General features: G+C 31.4%; 2 protein-coding genes and 1 long non-coding RNA gene across 16 annotated transcripts in view; 1 reads left to right on the top strand and 2 right to left on the bottom strand.

Annotated features, from left to right (window-relative positions):
- Positions 1-5,761, top strand: part of LOC148628671 (MYCBP-associated protein-like) — a 52,857-nt gene extending 47,096 nt beyond the window's left edge. For 7 of the 12 annotated variants that reach the window (XM_088592157.1, XM_088592117.1, XM_088592166.1 and 4 more), the window contains 4 exons: positions 1,329-1,442; positions 1,994-2,079; positions 2,931-3,128; positions 4,543-5,761. In XM_088592157.1, coding sequence (XP_088448283.1) covers positions 1,329-1,442; positions 1,994-2,079; positions 2,931-3,128; positions 4,543-4,635 — 491 coding nt within the window. In that variant the 3' untranslated portion in view covers positions 4,636-5,761. The remainder of the gene's footprint in view (positions 1-1,328; positions 1,443-1,993; positions 2,080-2,930; positions 3,129-4,542) is intronic. The other 5 variants (XM_088592175.1, XM_088592145.1, XM_088592134.1 and 2 more) reach the window with 1 other exon arrangement.
- Positions 5,762-7,228: 1,467 nt separating this feature from the next.
- LOC148628669 (mitochondrial fission regulator 2-like) lies at positions 7,229-18,943 on the bottom strand. Of its 2 annotated transcripts, none has more exons than XM_088592186.1 (9): positions 18,876-18,943; positions 12,974-13,087; positions 12,220-12,441; positions 11,626-11,777; positions 10,123-10,370; positions 9,658-9,830; positions 9,060-9,178; positions 8,611-8,794; positions 7,229-7,436 (listed from the first exon to the last, which is right to left on the bottom strand). In XM_088592186.1, the coding sequence occupies exons 2-9, from the start codon at positions 13,046-13,048 to the stop codon at positions 7,359-7,361; spliced, it is 1,251 nt and encodes a 416-aa protein (XP_088448312.1). In that variant the 5' UTR covers positions 13,049-13,087; positions 18,876-18,943; the 3' UTR covers positions 7,229-7,358. The 2 variants fall into 2 exon arrangements, with proteins under 2 accessions (XP_088448312.1, XP_088448319.1); XM_088592193.1 differs by having other exon boundaries at positions 12,974-13,074; positions 18,876-18,925.
- Positions 16,031-18,305, bottom strand: LOC148628670 (uncharacterized). 2 transcript variants are annotated; one of them, XR_015924153.1, is made up of 3 exons: positions 17,955-18,305; positions 16,462-16,583; positions 16,031-16,118 (listed from the first exon to the last, which is right to left on the bottom strand). It is a non-coding gene; the product is annotated as an uncharacterized LOC148628670 (long non-coding RNA). The 2 variants fall into 2 exon arrangements; XR_015924151.1 differs by having other exon boundaries at positions 16,031-16,583.
- Positions 18,944-18,954: the final 11 nt, after the last annotated feature.

Genomic DNA, 18,954 nt, shown 5'->3' with positions numbered 1-18,954 from the left:
CATAGATTCTATTAAATGTGGATGTGGGAAAAACTTCACCTGCAAATATGACTTATTTGTCAAATTCTTCCATGTAATTAGCACAGAATTTTTCCCTGCCCTATACCCTACAAACAAACAAACAAACAAAATTATGTGTATATAGATTTTATGCTCCACTGCAATTGTGTACCAGTATTTGAATAATGAATGATTTAAAAAGTGATACATTGCATAATTAATTTTGAGCTTTCTTGGCTACTACTGAAAATGATTTCTTGAGCAAAATTGTGAAATTATGTTTTTTTTTCCAATTTTTTCTCTGACTACCATATGTAAATTATAGAGTCTAGGATTTGCATATTATGAATAATCTTAGACTTTAATTTTGATAATTAATTTTTGCACTATTTTCACTTGGTTGCTGGTCTTAAGAATAAGGGTTTTTTTTTCAAGTTTTCAACATATTTTTCCCTGTGGGTTGTTCAGTTTTATAGTAGATTTAAACTTATTAGTTATTTTTTCAGTCTGTATTAACCATCTGACTGAATAAGCACAACTCTTTTTTTGAAGTTATATTAATTATTTTAGCAATTGTTCCTTTGGTTCACTGGCAGGCAAAACATGTTTACCCTTGTAAAGAAATAAAATATTGCAGACAAACAAACTGTTGTTGTCGACTGTTGTTCTTTAAAGATTCGCAATATATACTGTAAACATATTGATTTTCACTATTTTTGCGGTGGACATAAAATCACAAAAAATAGTGTCTACAAAATTGATCTCTAACATAATATAATGCTAAACAATTTTTTGAAAGAGTAATCAAGGGAACCAAGTTTCTAACGGAAATCAAAAGAAAGCAATCCAGGGACAAAGACCAAACATGGAAAACAGATTTACACAACAAAGAACATTAAGTAACTGAAATAATACATACCAAGTAACAAAAGCAAATGAGCAGCTTGGACTCCACTAAAAACTGGGAGCATGGACCAGGTGCACCAGTAGGGTAAGCATCCTCTGCTTTTTTAGAAACACTCACCAAGTTGCTCATAAAAAGTCATGTCCAGGGTAGACAAAAGAGAAAAGGGAAACTATGACACGATGAAGAAATCTGGTTTCATGGTGCAGATGGATACATCGTAACGATCCATGAGTTTATGATGAAAACCATAAAATTTCTGTAGTGATGCCTTCAATCTTGTAGCAACATAGACCTGTTCCAGAAATCACGAAATTGGTACCCATGAATATGTTCACTTGACGGAATCCGTGAAAATTAATGTGTTTACAGTACTTAACATGGAACTGTTCATACAATATTTCTCAATGTTTCCAACTGTCAGGGAGAATGTTCAACCAAGGACATTCAACCTTAAGGCGACCAACATTGGTAGTTGGGGCTACAAAGACCTTATTGAAGGGTCAGACTTTACCAAAAGTAGCAGAAGATACTACTGGTATAAATGTTCTCAGTTTGTTGAGTTCAGTTTCTCAAGTTAATAAATTTGTTGTATTTCGTTATGCAGAATATGGTATTAATTGCCTGTTTCAGCTTAATTTATTTGATCGTTTCATCCAAACTATTCCAATGGTTTTACTTGCGTTGACTTGTTATCAAGACTTACTATCTATTGTTTTGTATGGAAATTAAACCTAGTAAAATGTTTAAAAGGTCATAAGGTGTGTTGATTACTTTTGGTAAGAATTTTATGAAAACTTAAACTGTGATATTAGATAATTTATTTAATACATGTGTATAAATGTATATGTGAAATTCTACTTAGAATACTTTGGTCTTTTTTTCCTGTTTTGTACGTTGATAAATTTTGCCAAAGGATTATACTTTTGAAATTAGGAAACTGCTTGAATCTAAATATTAACTGAATAATTGATTTTTTTTCTTTTCATTGAATCAAATCATTATTTTATGTACACCCATTTGCTTGTTTGTAAGAAAAAAATCTTCAAATTATGTGACCAGAGTTAGAATTCTGAGGTCTAATTTCAGGTTCAAAGTCCAGATCATCTAAGACTCCAGGAATAGAAAAGAAAGCCTCACCTGTCAAAGATGCTAAAGCAGCAAAGGGGAAAGAGGTAAGGGCAAATTAGTTGTAATTTTCTGACCCACATGCCAATGTCATTAATAGTTTAAAGGAGGTAGACCTGGGGTAAGGGACATAACTCTTGAAATCAGTGATATGTTTGTGTCATATTCAATTTCACTAAAGCCTTCCAAGCTTTCATTCGAAGCAGAATGAAATCAATCCAAGTTACTTTGACGCTTACATGAGATTGATAAAAAAAAGCCTGAATACAAACATTCCAGTGATTTGTAAGAGTTGTGTCCCTTACCCTAGGTCTATCTCCTTAAAGGAGATTATTAGATAGTTTCAGGACTAACTTTCATGTCTGTACCTACCTTTTTGTGATATTTGGGTATTTAGAAATAGAGATCATACATCTTTCGGAACATATTTTGTTCTTGGTTCAAAACTTACATGCAAGTTTGCCTTTGAGGATCTTAATTAAACATGCTACAGAAGCTTTCTGTGACCATGTGATGTTGAGGTCATTAAGTGAAGGGGCTAAAAAGAGATTTTTTAAGCTTTATCATGTTGGGAAATGAAGAGAGTAAGACAGAATAAGAAAAATTGGATCAAAACTGCAAAATTATATGTTAATTGTACAAATGTCTTAGTCTGACGAATTTGAAGTTATGAGCTACCTTTTAATTTCGGAAAGTATAGTTCTTTCAGAGTTGTTTGAATTTTTTTTTTTCAAACTCTGAACAGGTCTCAAATGCTTAAAAAATTCCAAGTTTCTAAAAGCAATGACTAGATAATTTACCTTGCAAAACCTTTTTTTTTCTTTCTGGCAGTCTTAAATGTTTTACATACAATATGAAATGAACATAATCAGTAAACTGTGTGTATTTTTTTTTTCAGCCTGCTAAACCGGATCCTAAAGGGAAGACAACCCCAGGTCCACCAGGAAAGAAAACCCCTGGAAGAGGTTCATCCACACCACATCACCAATCTGATGGTCATGATCCAACACAAACACCAACTAGTGTCCCTGCTAGTCCAATACCAGACTCAGATCCTGTTCAGTATAAAAAATATAAAGAAAAACTGCTTGCAAAGGTATGTTGTCATTTTTATTCTTGGTTAGTGGAGTATATGTACATGTAATTTGGATATTGTCCTTTCAGATTATGCTTCAGAAAACAATCACTTTGAAACTGACCCATAATTGTTAAGTTGAAGCAAAACACTGAGGTACAACAATTACGTTTTTACCTGAAGTGGCAGTTCTTTTAATACATTGAGTACTGTAATAGAGGATGAAGTCCTCCTAACTGTAATCAATACAAATTTAACCTTTGACCTAAAAAGCACTGAGCGCCCGATTTCAGTCTGACTTGAAGTTAATCTGTAAAACAGAGTAAGGATCTTTACTAGTTTTAATTATTTAACACATCTTAAGTTTTGGTAAATTTTTAAGTAAATAAATCCCATTTGATGTAAAACTTAAAGGCATTATAATTTTTTAAAATATCAATATATTCAACATACCGGTAGTCCTCTGACAGGTAACACCTGCATCATATTTTAGAAATGCTTTAATTAAAGTCTTCGTTCTCAAGCCTTCCTTGGCCTTTTTTGAGTGTGCCTTACTATCCATCTTTTTTTGTTATGTCAATTATAGAAAAACAAACCCCCCCCCCACTATTTTTTTCTACCTAGTAACACTGTAAAAATGTTATATCTTCATAAAATGCCTTCCTTGTTGGTTAACATGAAAAATGAGCTGTGAACCAAGAAATTAATTTTGAATGGCCTAAGCTACTAAGCTACTAAGCTACTAAGCTACTAAGCATGTATGTATTCTAAAAAATGGTAGAATGCTTCCCCTACTGATTCACCCAGTTTAGGTTTCATAAAAATCTCAAATTGTGAATTTCCTAAAATTTTTTCTTAAAACTCTTTAAGGGATCCAATGGGCTGAAATTCAAGTTGAGGAAGAATTTGAGGGAATGGTTTCCCTACTGATCCATACCTAGGCTTCTGGGGCTCATTTTCTCACTTTTAAAACTAGAATGTTTCTATTTTTGCCATGAGAGCTTTCCTTATACCACCCATGGGTGCTTAAACAAGAAAATAAACATGTTTTGAAGACATTTTGTGACTACAAATGTATTCTTGGGGCAGGGCATTCTGAATTGGCACACTTTTTAAAAAAAGAGAAAAAGTTTAAACACTGCCAGAAATGTAAGATAAGGGTATGTCAATTTATGTTTAGTTTCCTTTAGTTTCATGTGTTTGTTTTTAGTAGAGTCCGAGTTGCTCATTTGCTTTTGTTACTTTGTATGTATGATTTTAGTTACTTTATGTTCTTTGTTGTGTATGTGTTTTCCATGTCTGGTCTTTGTCCTTGGATTACGTTCTTTTGATTACCGCCATAAGCTTGGTTCCCTTGATTACTCTTTGTCTATTGACTTACAATTTTTTCTTGAAAATTAGTCCTTAACTATTCTTCATCTTTTTTTCATTTCAGGCTCATTTTATCATTGGAGATATGTTGGATAGGATGGAGAATGTATTTGAATGTGTCTTAGACAGTGAAGAAAGACCACCATTAAAACTTTGATACTAACTTGTATTTTGTATATTTAATAGAAATATATTTATACAAATATCTGTGATAAATTAAGTATAGTTCTGCCTAAAAACCAGGCAGGGGGTGATTCATCATATTTCATGATAATCAATGTAAATGTCCAAGTTCATTTGTTAGGTCCTAAAAACAACTCTTCCTGCATTCATTTCCTTGGATCTACTATACATTGTGAAATATTTTTGACTGGTTATAGTGAGAAAAAAATTGGTGGGAAATTTTTCTGTACTTTTATGTACCGATAGTACAAGGTAACCAAATTTTAAGTGTTAAACAATATATCCAGTGGAGAACTTTCATTTGCACTTTTATTTTTGAATAGTTTCTGTGAGGCCTACTGCAGGATTTTCAATCAAGACATATTTGGGATTAAAGAATGCATGAATCATTAATCATAAGCTTCTGCCTGGTTTTAAGGCAGAGCTGTTCTTAAATATAAACACTTTTGATTGTGTCTTTGAAACTGTAACACTTGTATTAAAACTGGATAAATCCTGTGACTTTAAGAAACTTTATTATCTTTAGAGGGAAAACTGAACCATTACTTTTCAACAAAATACATTTTTGGTAAAATTATTAATGTGTTATTTTTTATGTAGATATATTTTGTTTCAAGATTCTGAATCTTTCATACAGCAATGCAAGAAATGACTATATGTTTATTTTATGTATCATTTATTCATCTTGCAAGTTATCAGCTGGTTATCTTTGCAAGTAAAAAAAAAACATTAATGACCATGTTCTTAAAACCAAATCGTATTAAAATAGAATAAAAATGTGAAAAACACTCAAAAACATTGGATAAAGATTTTTGTTCTCTGAAGGATAACAGTTGCCACAAGAAAATTTCTGGATCCAAATCCAATTTTCAGTTTTCAGGATAAATGAAAGTGCTAATTGCACATTAAAAAACTTTTCCTGTTAATGATAATGTAATGTTTTCATGTTTACAAGGTTTAGATAATTATGTATACATTCCAGTTATAGCAAAGGTATTAAAATTATATTTATATTTGTTAAACTGCCGAGTTTTGCAATATTTAATGTATGTCAATTATGGAATTGATCCGTCCAGTTTTTAATTAAATTTTTTACTTGCGTAATTGTCTTAACTGTTTAATTAAAAAAATATGCACATGTGGTTTGACCCTTGCCAAATCTCCCATAGTCTAAATTTGATACTGTGAAAGTACTTGAATTTGTGTATACAATTTTCATGGATTAGGCAAGAAACACAAGTTTGTGGATTCTTGAATTCATGGTTTTGAGGATTTCAGTTTACATATTTATGGAAATCTCCTATTCGTTGGGTACCTATTAGTACCCCATAAACAATAGTACTTTCACAATAGTTGTAGCTTTTCTTAAAGCAGGTTGCATTTCCATTTGGGCACAGTAGTGAGTACCACTTAGTAAATTAATCAGAAATGGTAAATTCATATGACGGACTTCCCTGTGAGATATTGCCTGTAAAAAATAGGGGTACCCTGAGAGGGCAGTTACATCCCTGATATTTTAGTATCACTGCAGATGCATTGGACAGAAATACCAAGAAAAATTAATAACCAGTGTCCACTGTGTTGACCAATTTTTTTTCTCTGTGATGAACATTCACCAATCAGTTGATCTATTGTATTTTTTTCTACATAAAAGTTGGGAGACGCTGCTTTTCAAGTAACAGTCAAGTTATTTGTTATATCATTAGGTACTGTACAACCAGTAATTTTCAAGGATTGCTTATTTTGGTGTGTTTTAGGGGTCTGTTCAAAAATGACAAAAAAATAAATTCTGCAAAATATTTACTCTGGACTTCAAAAATATTAATAGTACAGCTCATAGCATATGCCAAAGTTAGAAAAAGTCAAAATTTCCTGATTACCTCCAATTTACCAAGTTTTACACCTGCCACACTGTAATTTGAACCCATAGAATATCTGTGTCAAATTATTGGTGAATATACACCAATATTTTTTCAGTTTGGATCAATAAAAGCTTGCTGTTTTGAGCCACTCCTACTATATTTTGAATCAGGACGGTGTTTTTCATTGTTTTTTGCAATTTATGTTGCCTCATAAGAATTAACTGTTTCATCAACATCTATCCTAGAAATCTTGAAAAATGAGAGTAAAACAGGCTTCTGTACAAGAGATGGTGTAAGATTGAGTCAGGTTGAGTTTTTCTCTGAAATAATAAATCAACCTAAGTCCAAGTATTTCTAACAGTTTAATGATTTGTATTCATAACAACATATTGTTTCTGAGTAACTCTTGAAATCCTTATAAGGAAGACAGACACAATTCAAATGTTTTTTACTGTTTAAGCAGGAAACAAAATTAATTCTTAATATTTCCTTCTTAAGTTGTTCCTTAACACATATTTCTAAAAAGCAAACAAGACCATGAAAACAAATGACTCGATAGTTGTGCAACCACTCTTCATACCTATATTTCCCCTACTAAACTATATGCATGATTGAACATATGATAGTTCAGCTAAATCATAATTACACTGACTTGTATTGCATCTGTATCAACCTAATTCTTTGCCAACAAAAACAAGTCATATATAAACTTCTGATTAAACTGTTTTTATTTTGATAATAAAATTGAGCACATCATGTAATATCTTATTTAAAAATAATGTTCCCGTGTACATGTAAAAGCAATTCAAAAATAAAGCTCATGGCGTCCATTTTTCTACAATCTTAAAGGCCCAGAGAGTCTAGACTTCTCTTCAAACAAATTAGACCTCCTCTTTGCTTTCCTCTGTCCAAACTGAAAATAAATACAAATAATCACTTTATTATTTTACACCATAAAATATAACAAAAGTGTTAATAGAACTAAAACTGAAAGGAACAATCAAATTGATTGTAGGTTTGCATCCCATTTTGTGCATTTCAGGACAAACATTTGATCAATTTTACAAAGCAAGTTCTGTAGCAGTTCCACACGGATAGAAGCAACAGCCTACATCATACTCGGACATTATTATGACTCAAAAAATCACTCTTCACTCTAGACATCAGATATGCTGCTGGCTTGTTGAAGAAGCAGTGACAACTTTTTTTGTCTACGGCAAGACTTTGCCAAGGATCAAACCCACCACATCCACACTATTCCATGAAGAATTTGTATAGTGTCAGATTTATAGTAACATGACAAAGCTCATATTTAAAATAACAGAGACAAAAAGGTTTAAGTCTGGATACAATTTATTACATTAAATAACCCATGTTATTCACACCTGAAGGTCGAAAGGAATCAAACCAGGTAGGTGACACATTGTTTTGAGGTTGCTTGCTCATATGCCAAAGATCAAATACCTATCATGCAGACAAAAAGGATACAGCTTGGACACAATTTGTTATGGACAGCCTGATTACTATAGGGACTCAATGACTTTTTCTGAAAAAGTACCTCTTAAGTACCAGTCAACATAAAATTCAGACACTGCCCATGGTAAAGTGATTCATGGTGTAGAAAAACCCACCAAACAAACTATGCTCTTTCAATCTACATATGCTATACTTTCACATAACTGTAACCATTTCTGCATTCAGATCTGCACTCATTAGAAAATCACACATTCATCTCCCACTAAAATTAACCAAATGAAACCAAATCAAGAAAGATAACTTTTGCAAAGTGCCAATTTCATAATCAATATACTTAATCTCCAAAGCACAACAACCAAATGATAAACCAAGACTGGTTGTATGGTCAGTAACTGTTTCTGAACAAGAAATAAAACTAAATTCGGTGGGTTTTTGACATGCATGAATCGCCTTCAGTCTGATTTTTAGAAAGACTGCTACTTAAATCAAATATAATTAAAAATTGGAAACACAAGAACACAAATCAAAAAGTGCTTAGATGATGTAAAACAATCTTCTAACGAAAAAAAAAAAAAAAAACCAATTTTTTTAGATTTTTAATCATAACCTACATTATGTGGACTATCTGTTTCTGGAGAACTAAACCCACAGCTGTCATTCTCTCTATCGACATCAGGGCTATGACACATTTGGTTGGCAAATTTCTTTTTAAGAGCTTGGGCAATAACTGATGCTGGATCATTGTTCGATTCACGTCTTTTTGGTTTCAGTTTAACTGGAGTGCCCCCAGGTGATCTGGAAAATGCATACTATATTTTATCTGGCTATTATAGAGAAATTAGTACAGCAGAAAGTTTCCAGTACCATATATAGCACACCTACTTATCAAAAATATGCCTCCTTTAAAAAATTTTTCAAGAAATGTTGTTACAAATCTCATTTTGAATTTATTTGCCCCCACATAACTGAACAGGGAATGGAATCATCATATGTATATTAACCATGAGTAAAATATCCTTCAAACTTTAAGCAATTAAGCTTATAGAATAATGGTCATTACCTCTGAATGCTTTTAAGTTTAACACTGCCTAAACCTTTAAGAACATCAGTCAAGGTTGGCTGTTTATTGGGTAAATCAGGTGTACAACTGTTTTCTTGGATTGATTGTAAAGCAGGTCTCTAAAATAAATAAAGATGAATAACAAAGTCAGTATAAACATTTTTTTAAGTTAGAGTTCATTTAATCAGTTTACCATTGCAAATACAATAGTTAAATTACAAGTCTCAATGTTCGAAAAACTGTTTAAGAGTTAAGAATACATTTGGTCATTTTACAATTGCAAGTTCAATGGTTACAAGATTTTTTTTAATGATTCTTACATTACAATTCTCAAAGTTTGAAAGACATGCAGTCTTGTGTATGATATATTGTAAAGCACAGTACTAATATCCTTGGTTACTCCTGGTGAAAGGTTACTTCTTGAAACATCTGTACAGCATTTTGAAATTTGCAAAATATGTGATTGGTATTTTTGTATTTTCATCTTTTTAAAAACAAATCTTAGAACAGACAAAAGTAGTTTTGAGTCAACAAAATTTTTACCAAATGTCATCCAAAATACTAGATCAAACTTTTTGCAGATCCCTGAACTGCTCACCTGTTTTTCCTCTTTACTGACACATTCTGGTGTTGAATGCTTGACACTAGGTACAGGAGGTGGTGGTGGAGGCGGAGGAAGTGGTGGGGCCACAGGACAGGGAGGGGCTACTGGTACTACAGGTGAAAGTTCTTTTGGTATTGTTCTATCCTCACTGAAAGACTGTGCAGGCACTAGAAAATAAAAGAAAACATGTATTCTTAATAATAGTAGGTGTAATAATATCATTTCTTAATGTAATATTGAGGTTGAAGCAGGTCAATCAAAATCTATTTTTTTTCAATTTCTCAATTGCAATCAAAAAGAAGTTTCTGTAATTCTATAATATAGCTTTTTTTCATTAAAACATGAAGTTGCATGTGTTGTCATGTTATACATACCCCATTCAAACAGGAAGTTGATGAAAAAAAGACAACTTAAATTGTGAAGATTTAATTAACTTAAGAATTGCAAATAATTTCCTACCATGAGATTTATTTACATGTTCTTGCGCTTCCACAAGCATTGCCATCTGTTGTCGCAGGCGATTTAATTCATCTTCAAGGTGTGAAATTTTCTGTGTTTGATCTGTTTCATTAACCTCAGTCAATCTAGTAGAAACTGACGAAATCATTGTAGAACTCATTGGAGACATACTAGGACGAGAAATAAATAAACCTTCATCTATCTCATCAAAAACATCAGTGTCCTCTAAATTTCTTCTTTTCTGTGCCCTATAAAATAAAGAATACTAAATATATATAGAACTCAGTGATTTTTGTTTGTCTGTGTGTGTGTGTGTATTTTGTTTTTTAACTAAGTGTTTTGATTTTGTTCCTTTAAAATTTTTTGGTTCAATTAACACAGCCTACTGCACATAGTTATGTTATACAAAAATAGATAGCACATATTTACAGAAGGAAATACCACATGGTGGGTGTAAAATTTTGCCATTTTTAGGCAAAAAAAAAGTTTGCAAAAATTTTTGCTGTTTCCAATTTTGGCAGATGTTAAAAGTGGTGAACTAAGTACATAAACCCACAGTAAATATTTCATGGAATTTGTTTTGGCATTTAGACAGACCACTAAATTTTGCCAAAATGAGCACCCCACCAAATTGACCAGCTATACAGTAAATTGCTCTGTCTTCACTCTTAGAATTATTTATATGTTACCTAGACAAAGCAAAAATTTATATTTTATACGTGGACAAACAAGAAGTAGCAAATGGTCTTCCTTTAATAAGAATTTTTAAAAGTCAAAGTACTTTGTGACATATTATGACATGCAGCGCATATAGTAATGATATGCTTGGGTAAGTGTTGATTTTCTCTTAAATAAATAACAATCACCAATTGAGCTGTTTTTGGTAGTATTAAAAGCAGGAGATTTAAACTTCTTTTAGACCAATCAGCAGTTGATTTGTTCCATAGGTTTTTAAGAGTCAGTCTTTGTAAGAATCAGGCACTGGGTGAAACATGGTATGAATAAAAAGCACCATTTTGAATTTAATTTGACTATTTGTTCCATCAGAATCATGAAAATAAGACAAGATTTTCCACATCACTTTGGTAAATTGAGTTATAATTTTATTGAAATGCATTGAAAATGAACATTTTAAGGGCAGATAACTCTGTCAAAAAGCATAATTTTTCTAACATTCTATTGAAAAATTTCTTGGCAAATCCAATGATGCAGAGATTATATAATGGGCCTTTTCAAATAGAGAAAACATCCTTGAGTGAAATTAAATTGTCAATGTCATATCGGTGGGTTATTGACATGCATGTTTCTGATTTTTTCCATTTTGCCAGGTTCTTAAAAAACTTAACTTCAATGTCTGACATAAATCAATTGTCCGTTAACTATCCAAGATGTTGTTGAATGAACTGTATTAAAAAAATACCATGATGTGAACACATACTGAAATAACACAAATGGAAAATAAGTAGCAATAAATATGATTCATGTCAGTTTACTTGAACCTACCTAACACGGACACAATTTTCACCAATGTCTTCTTCAACCCACACGATATCATCATCATCAGTTGTTGACATGATACTCGTGGTTGATATCACAGAATCGTCACTATCACTGTCATATATAAACTTTTGTCTCCTTGATTTTAATAAGTGGTTCTAAAACAGCAAAATTTTTAAGAATATCAAAGAAATGTGAAGAAAATACGAACACTATAGATTCAGATCTTATTTATTTGCATGTATATTTGCATCTTGTTCCTCTTAGTCCATTAACAGGCTAAATTTAATTTTTCACTTTTATAAGTTTCACTTCAGTCTATGTGAAAATCTATGACAAATTATAATGGATACAACTCGTCACAATTTTTGCAATAAATTGTTACAATTTCTGATTTCAAGAAGTCTAATTTTTTCTTAAATGTTTTAGCTGTGGACAATGGTTAAAACACAATGTTAATTTCAAAGGCCTCATTTCTACACTATATTTTTCAATTTCAAGTAAGAAGAAAAAGAAACTTGCATCACTGAATAAATACAAACGGAAACCTAAAATGGAAAATGAGATCTATAAATTTAACTCAACCAGTATATCATTCACCTGAATTTTGATTCTTTTGGTAGGTTTAATTGCCCATCTTGGACAGTAAGAACCTATAATTCTGATCAAGCTCCTGTGTCTTACATCATTTTGTAATCTTTCTAAAACATTGTACACTCTTTGTCTTCTTTCAACCACTCGATTCCAGTTGTAAGTTATGGCTTGTCTAGTACGGTAAATTCTTTCGCGTCTTCTTGCATCAACTTCTTCAAGTAATGCTCTCTGTAAAGATAATCCAGAGCATATACATGTATATATAAAATATTCAATGAGAAAATATGAATCAATTCACAAAATTCTAGTAAATGGGATTGCAATGTGATTTTTTAAGTTATTATTTTGTACATGTACTTCATACTTAATGTACTAGTATTTTAAAGTTCATTTTTTTTAAACGAGTGGCTATATCTTTTAAGTTGTAAAAGACATATTTTAACATTCATTAGATTAGGCTTCAAGTGGACACTCAATAATACATCTGTATCTCTACTGAATGTTGATAGCCCTGGACATTTGATTGAAGTGATGGTAAATTAGTGAATTCTTTTTCTGTTTAGTTACAGTACATGTTAAAGATTGTAAAAAAGTTGACATATGAGTGAACACACTTCAAGCATTATCATGACCAAAGGTTGCTGCTTTTACACAGATCATTGACAATATGTTACATGTACAATGAACATGTACATGTACTTCTTTAATTTCACTGTTCAGTGTCTTTTTACACTTATTCATCGTAAAGAGAAATTATTACCAAATCTTCAATGTCAACACCAAGGTAATCCAATACCACTCTAAGCACTGTTACAGCATCTTCTACGATATCCATTAGTTCTGTTTCTTCAGTATTATCCTCTATATAATCATACTAAATTACCAGCAGTGAGGATTAGAGAAAAAGAGACTTTAAGTACTTCTTTTGTTTAAGAATCAGGCAAAATATATATAAGGTGTGGCACATGAAGGAAAAAAACAGATTTTATTGCATTCACCAAATATTTATACCTGATAACCTCCAGAAATAACCATCATAGTGTTCATAAAATTTGCCCTTTTAATACATTGATAGGTCAAATTTAGATAGAATGCACTTTGGAAAAATGGTGGGAAATTTTCCTACACTTTTCCTTATATAAGCAGTCAAAAAATATATACCGCATATTATACGTCACAGATGCTTCAGGATAAAATTTTTCAGTTTTCTAGATGTACTGAATATATTAGACAAAAAAAGACCAAATTGAGAAATATATGATGTGCCTCCCACTGCCTAATTCTTACACAGAATGGTACTTATAAGAGGTATAATAATGATGTTTTTAAACAAGTGTATTTGCCACCACGACCCCATTTTTGAACTAAAAAATAAATCAAGGAAACTCCATTTTATCATTATTTTACCACAGGCTCACCATTTATGCCGCGATATCACTCGGGGTAAAATATCAGCATAAATGGTCAGCCTGTGGTAAAACAATGATAAAATTGAGTTTCCATGATTTATTTCAATTCTAATAGGACAATAACTGTACTTTTTTACATTTTCATGACCTATAACAGTCAACTTAGGCGCACCATATTTGTCCATATTTGGCTGTATACTTTACGCTTTTGGCTGTACACAATACGCTAGCTATGTCAGTTGAAATGGTTGCTAGTGAAACTTTGCTTTGTATTTTTTATAATGAAGTAAAGGGCGAATTAAGTTGAACAATGTTAGATATGGCAATAGTCATTTGCATTATAAGGTCACAGTGTTCACACATAGACAGGTACAATGTTTCATTCATTGACAATTGTTATTGTTTTATTTCATACATGATGGCACAAGAATGCATAAGGACAATAAACACCATATATCATGACACATTTAACCAATTTGGAAGTTAACAATAACAGGGCTAACAAAAATTATGAAAAGACTTAGGTGTTTTCATTTATATGTTTCTTCAGGAGGTTTTACCTTCCTCATATTATTACAAGTAACAAGGGCTGACAAAATTAAGAAAGGTGTTTGAATTATGTTTCTGTGGGTATCATGTTGTATGTTTTAATGTTCCTTACTCTATAATCAATGTTTCTTTTACTCTATACAAATGTAAATGTATACTCATGTAGCCCCATATGGGCTCTTTTAATTTGGAAAGTAAAATAGGGTATGTGTTCTGTTTAAAAATTTAAAAGTGTAATTTCATCACAAAGGATAGTTCAAATACAATAAATACTCCGAATTTAGACATGTATATGACATTTTCCAAACTTTCTTGGTAAATCACCCACTATATGAATGAGGGGTGGTACCCAAAACAGGGGTTACTAAATTATTTCAGGGCTTTTCCCCTTAACTAGGGAGGTCAGTCAAAATATGAAGTATATAGGAAATGTACAAGTTTATATTAGTTTGAAAGAGCCCAAGAAATGTAACTTACTGGTGCAAAAATTTTTAAAATCGGTCAAGGGGTTCAAAAGTTATTACAATTTAAATTTCAAAATTTTGGTCATTTTTCTTGCGAAGGCAAAAATGTCACATTTTGGGCACTTCTGTGGCCCACATAAGTCAAACAGGTAAATAAATTCATACATTGTGTCTTAATCATTTAAATAAAGCCATTTCATACTTTGATTTAAGCCATTCAGGAAACTTGTATCTTAGATACAAAGAAAATTACACTTTTTTAAAATTGGCAAAAAAACACTTTGGACTTAGTTTTTTTTTGCTATGTGTCAACAGCATCGTGAATTAAAGTGCCATTTTTGGATATTCATATTTGGAAATTGGAAGGTAGTAGAAATCTGATACTTTGCTGTTCTTTCAAGAGTAATCCATTAAACAGAAATAAATAAACAAATATTATGTCAAAACCTCTGATTTGTTTTTCATTGGAATCAGAAACACTGTGGCAGACCCCCTTTTTTTTAAATGCGTTTTTTCAACAAAAAAATACATTTTTGCTTACTAAGAATTCAAAAAAAATATTTAATTTTTTCTGTCATTTGTTTTGTGTGGCAATAAAGTTGCTTGACTTGAAAAATCATGTTTTTCAGCTCAAAAAAATTTTTTGAGGTCGAAAATTTACATTTTAGGGTAAATTTTAGAGCTATTTTCAGTGGAAAAAATGGCGAAAGGTCAGACAAAAAAAGACATTTTGAATTTAAAAGCAGTTTTTAGCACATGACAGTTATTGTTATTGTGATTGAATATGTAAAAACACATTTTTATCAAGAAATAATTGAATTATATTTAAAAACCAACAAGCAAATGTTGAAAAATGGGGGTAAATCGAACATTTTTGAAAATTTCAGATTTACAAAAAAAAACGCATATTTATGCTTATATTGATCAAAATATCAACCTACCATATACTTATGTGATACCATTTTAAAGCTTAGAATCTAAGCTATCACATCAAGATACTTTCATCTTATTTTGCTATAAAATGTTTAATGTGGCTGAAAATTTGTTAGGCCTATACCTTAAATGAAGCCAGACGATAATCAAAATAAACATACATTTTTGCCGCAAAAAGTGGCAAAATAATATTATATCAAGGTCTGGTCAATTCTAAGATTCCTAATGTAGTCTTGTAATGTTTTCTTGTTTAAATAGGGTCTTTTAACATAATAATCTCATTATTATGTTAAAATTGAATAAAATTTCAAAAACAAATGCTGTTTTCCCAAGAAATTGAGAAAATTTTTATGAATACATTGACTTGAACCAATGCGCATCCTTTCACTATGGAACTTTGAAGCCCTAGCTGTTTCCTCATGTGTACTATTATGTACATTCAATGATAATAAACAAAATATCATCATTTGATTAAGTTTAATGAACTTTTCGAAGTTTCCATTTCAGGCCAGAAGGGTTTCTTCACCAGGATCTACTATGTCTGCCAAATCTACAAAAGAAATTATGTACATAAGGACATTACACCTATTAACATCATTTACCTTATCAATTTACTTACAGTTAGTTTACTTTCTATTAAATCATAATCTGGTTTGCTAACAATCTGAAAAAATGTAAAACTTTATTTGATGTTGGTTGCTCACAAAGCGGTTGATAAAAGATGTGGCGAGGAGTTAAAAACACCGAACTTCCTTTTCCAGAATAATTATCTTCATTTCAAAACAAGAAGATTGTTTTATAAGGTTATATTAATGTTATGTTAAATAACTTAATATGAATAATTTCGCTGCGTGATCCTTCTGGTTCTTCTATCAAGTGTTGAACTCTCTTACCAATCAGGTTATCGGGTTCAGGTGTGTCTGGAACTACCCTACTTACTGTACCCCACATGGTCCTACCTCAGACTCAGCCCATATTCGTCTCATAGCATAGCCCACTATGCTGCTCAGGCCATCTGAAATAAACAAGTAGTGGAATTCAATGAATATGTACTGTGAAGCAGTTTTAAAGCAGAGTCTAAACACAAAACTAATCGACAGTTCTTGTAAGTAATATATGATTCAAATGTAAATGTTTATTTGTTACCATAATTAAAAGACTCAAAAGTTTTACTATTAAAATAAATAAAGCTACTAAACTAAATCAAAGTATAAAAACTAACTTACCATGAATTCGAAACATCTCCAGAACTCAACAAAATGAAACTAAAATGATGAAAAACAAACAGAAAATAAAACTAAATCATAATAAAATTTACATCAGTATTTACTTTTTATATGACAAAATAAAATAAATATTTAGGCAGCCTGTTTACTAATACTTTCTTCTGAAATAAATCAATAATTAGAAGAAAAAACACAGTACAAGTATGTTTCATATACATACAACAAAAGATTGGTATTATGAGTCAATCAATGTGATCCTAAAAAGGCAAAAAAAATATTAAACCATAATTAATTAAAATTTAATGATAAATAATGTATATTACTAGGATTTTAAACCTTTTCCAAGCAATTGTACATGTATATGAATATTAAATAAGTAGAGCATCTACAATCCTCTAAAAAATGAATATGTAAGATAGCTGTTAAAAATTGTACAATATGAATATATAAAGTAAACTTAAGAAGATGCAGGTCATATGTAAAATATGCAATTGCCACATATATAAATCTCATCAAATAAGTTCTATTTATCAAGTAAAGTACAAGCAGGGCTACATGATAATTGTTCTAATAAAAGTCATAATTAATATATATTAACTGATAAAATGAAAACCAGAAAAAAAAGTTGTGTATCATTTGAAGAAGCAATTTAAGGTTGAATTTTTTTTCTACATATGATAATTTTGAATAAATAAAACAGTTAAAATAAATATAAAGAAGGTTTATGCTTAAACATGTGAGTTTCATATAAATTGGGCACTACATATAAATTAAAATTGAATTATCAAGGAAATTAAATGCAATATGTGCAAATTCTCCCAACCAATAGAAAAAAAGCAAGGTAAAATACAGAGACTTCCGATAATATAGGAAAGTCGATAAAGTCCGAAAGATTTTGAATGGATTGCAATCAAACGTTGGGAGAATTTACCTCATTACATATTCATCGTTTAATAAAAATGTTATGGAAACATATTCCAACTAATGCTAAATGAGAGTAATCTTTTTTAAATCAGCTCATGCAGAATCAAACGAAAATCAGACCTTCCAAGAAGGTGAATATAGTTTTTAAGCTTGCAGATGATAAAAGGTCATTCTAGAATTTGACCTTACGGAAACAGGGCGATTAGGCTTATATTAGACATGATTTAGGTACTTACCGTAAGTGATTGGCCTCCATGGCCTAGGTCCATCGTTGTCTGCACCACCAGTCAAAAATCCGTCCAGAAAACAGTCGGTAAAAGGCATTTATCCACGAGTGTTCGAAAATCTTAACAGAAGCTATGGCGGATCAGTAACATCCGGTTAGCAAGAACGATAACCGGTCCCGCTTTAATTTTTGTGAAAACCACGCCCTGACCACCCTAATATCCAATCGATTCCGCAAGCTATTATTGTTTTTCTTCTGAAACCAGGGTTACGGATGGACGCAGAAAGGATTAAATTTTCGGAATCCGACTGTCAGTGCATTCCGGGTACGCAAAAACTTTTTTTTTTCAACGTTTTTCCTTAAAATTGTGTAAAAAGTATGTTTTGTAACCAAAAAATTAGCCTGACAACCGGATTATCAAAATTGAAGATATTTCCAAAAATTTAAGCCATAAATGAAGAAAATCGGTCCAGTAATAGCTTGCGGAATGAATTTTGAAATAGGTATGATCTTTGACACATAGTTTTTCAGGCGGCCATTTTTCTCAAAGTATCGTCACTTCAAACGTTTGTACCAAATGACCATCAACTCCAATAACAATGAAAGTTGTATATTTAGATAGAGAAATGTCTCATCTTCAATTACATATATTTTTTATTGTCATGCAATGGATTTTTAACCATTTTCTAACGTGTTAAAGTTGACTCAAAATTGAGAATTTTGCTCTCGCAAGAATATCGATGAACGCACTACCGACCTCCCTACCTTAACTGCTTAAGTTGAACTGTTCAACAAAATTATTATATCGTGATACATAATGCTTATTATTTGTCAAGTCTGACTGAAAAGAATTGTAAATTATTTGAATCGCTATTCTGGTGACTATTTTAACACAATCACGACATGGATGTGTGAGAAAACAGTAGTTTACCTAATTTTACACTAAACGTCTTTCCCAAAGTAGGCCGCCATTCATTCGAAATTCACTTCCGTTTCAGCGTAATCCAATC

Source organism: Perna viridis, chromosome 1, assembly GCF_037379345.1.
Source record: "Perna viridis isolate PV_CMFRI_1.1 ecotype Kerala chromosome 1, ASM3737934v1, whole genome shotgun sequence".
NCBI lineage: Eukaryota > Metazoa > Mollusca > Bivalvia > Mytilida > Mytilidae > Perna > Perna viridis.
This window is presented reverse-complemented; position numbering and strand designations above follow the sequence as displayed.

Coding starts and splice junctions, on each gene's coding strand:
- LOC148628669 (XM_088592186.1), bottom strand. CDS start 13,048: ATGGATATCGTAGAAGATGCTGTAACAGTGCTTAGAGTGGTATTGGAT. Junction 12,442..12,973: donor GTGTTGACATTGAAGATTTG/GTAATAATTTCT, acceptor TTATCTTTACAG/AGAGCATTACTTGAAGAAGT. Junction 7,437..8,610: donor AAACAGATAGTCCACATAAT/GTAGGTTATGAT, acceptor ATTTATTTTCAG/TTTGGACAGAGGAAAGCAAA.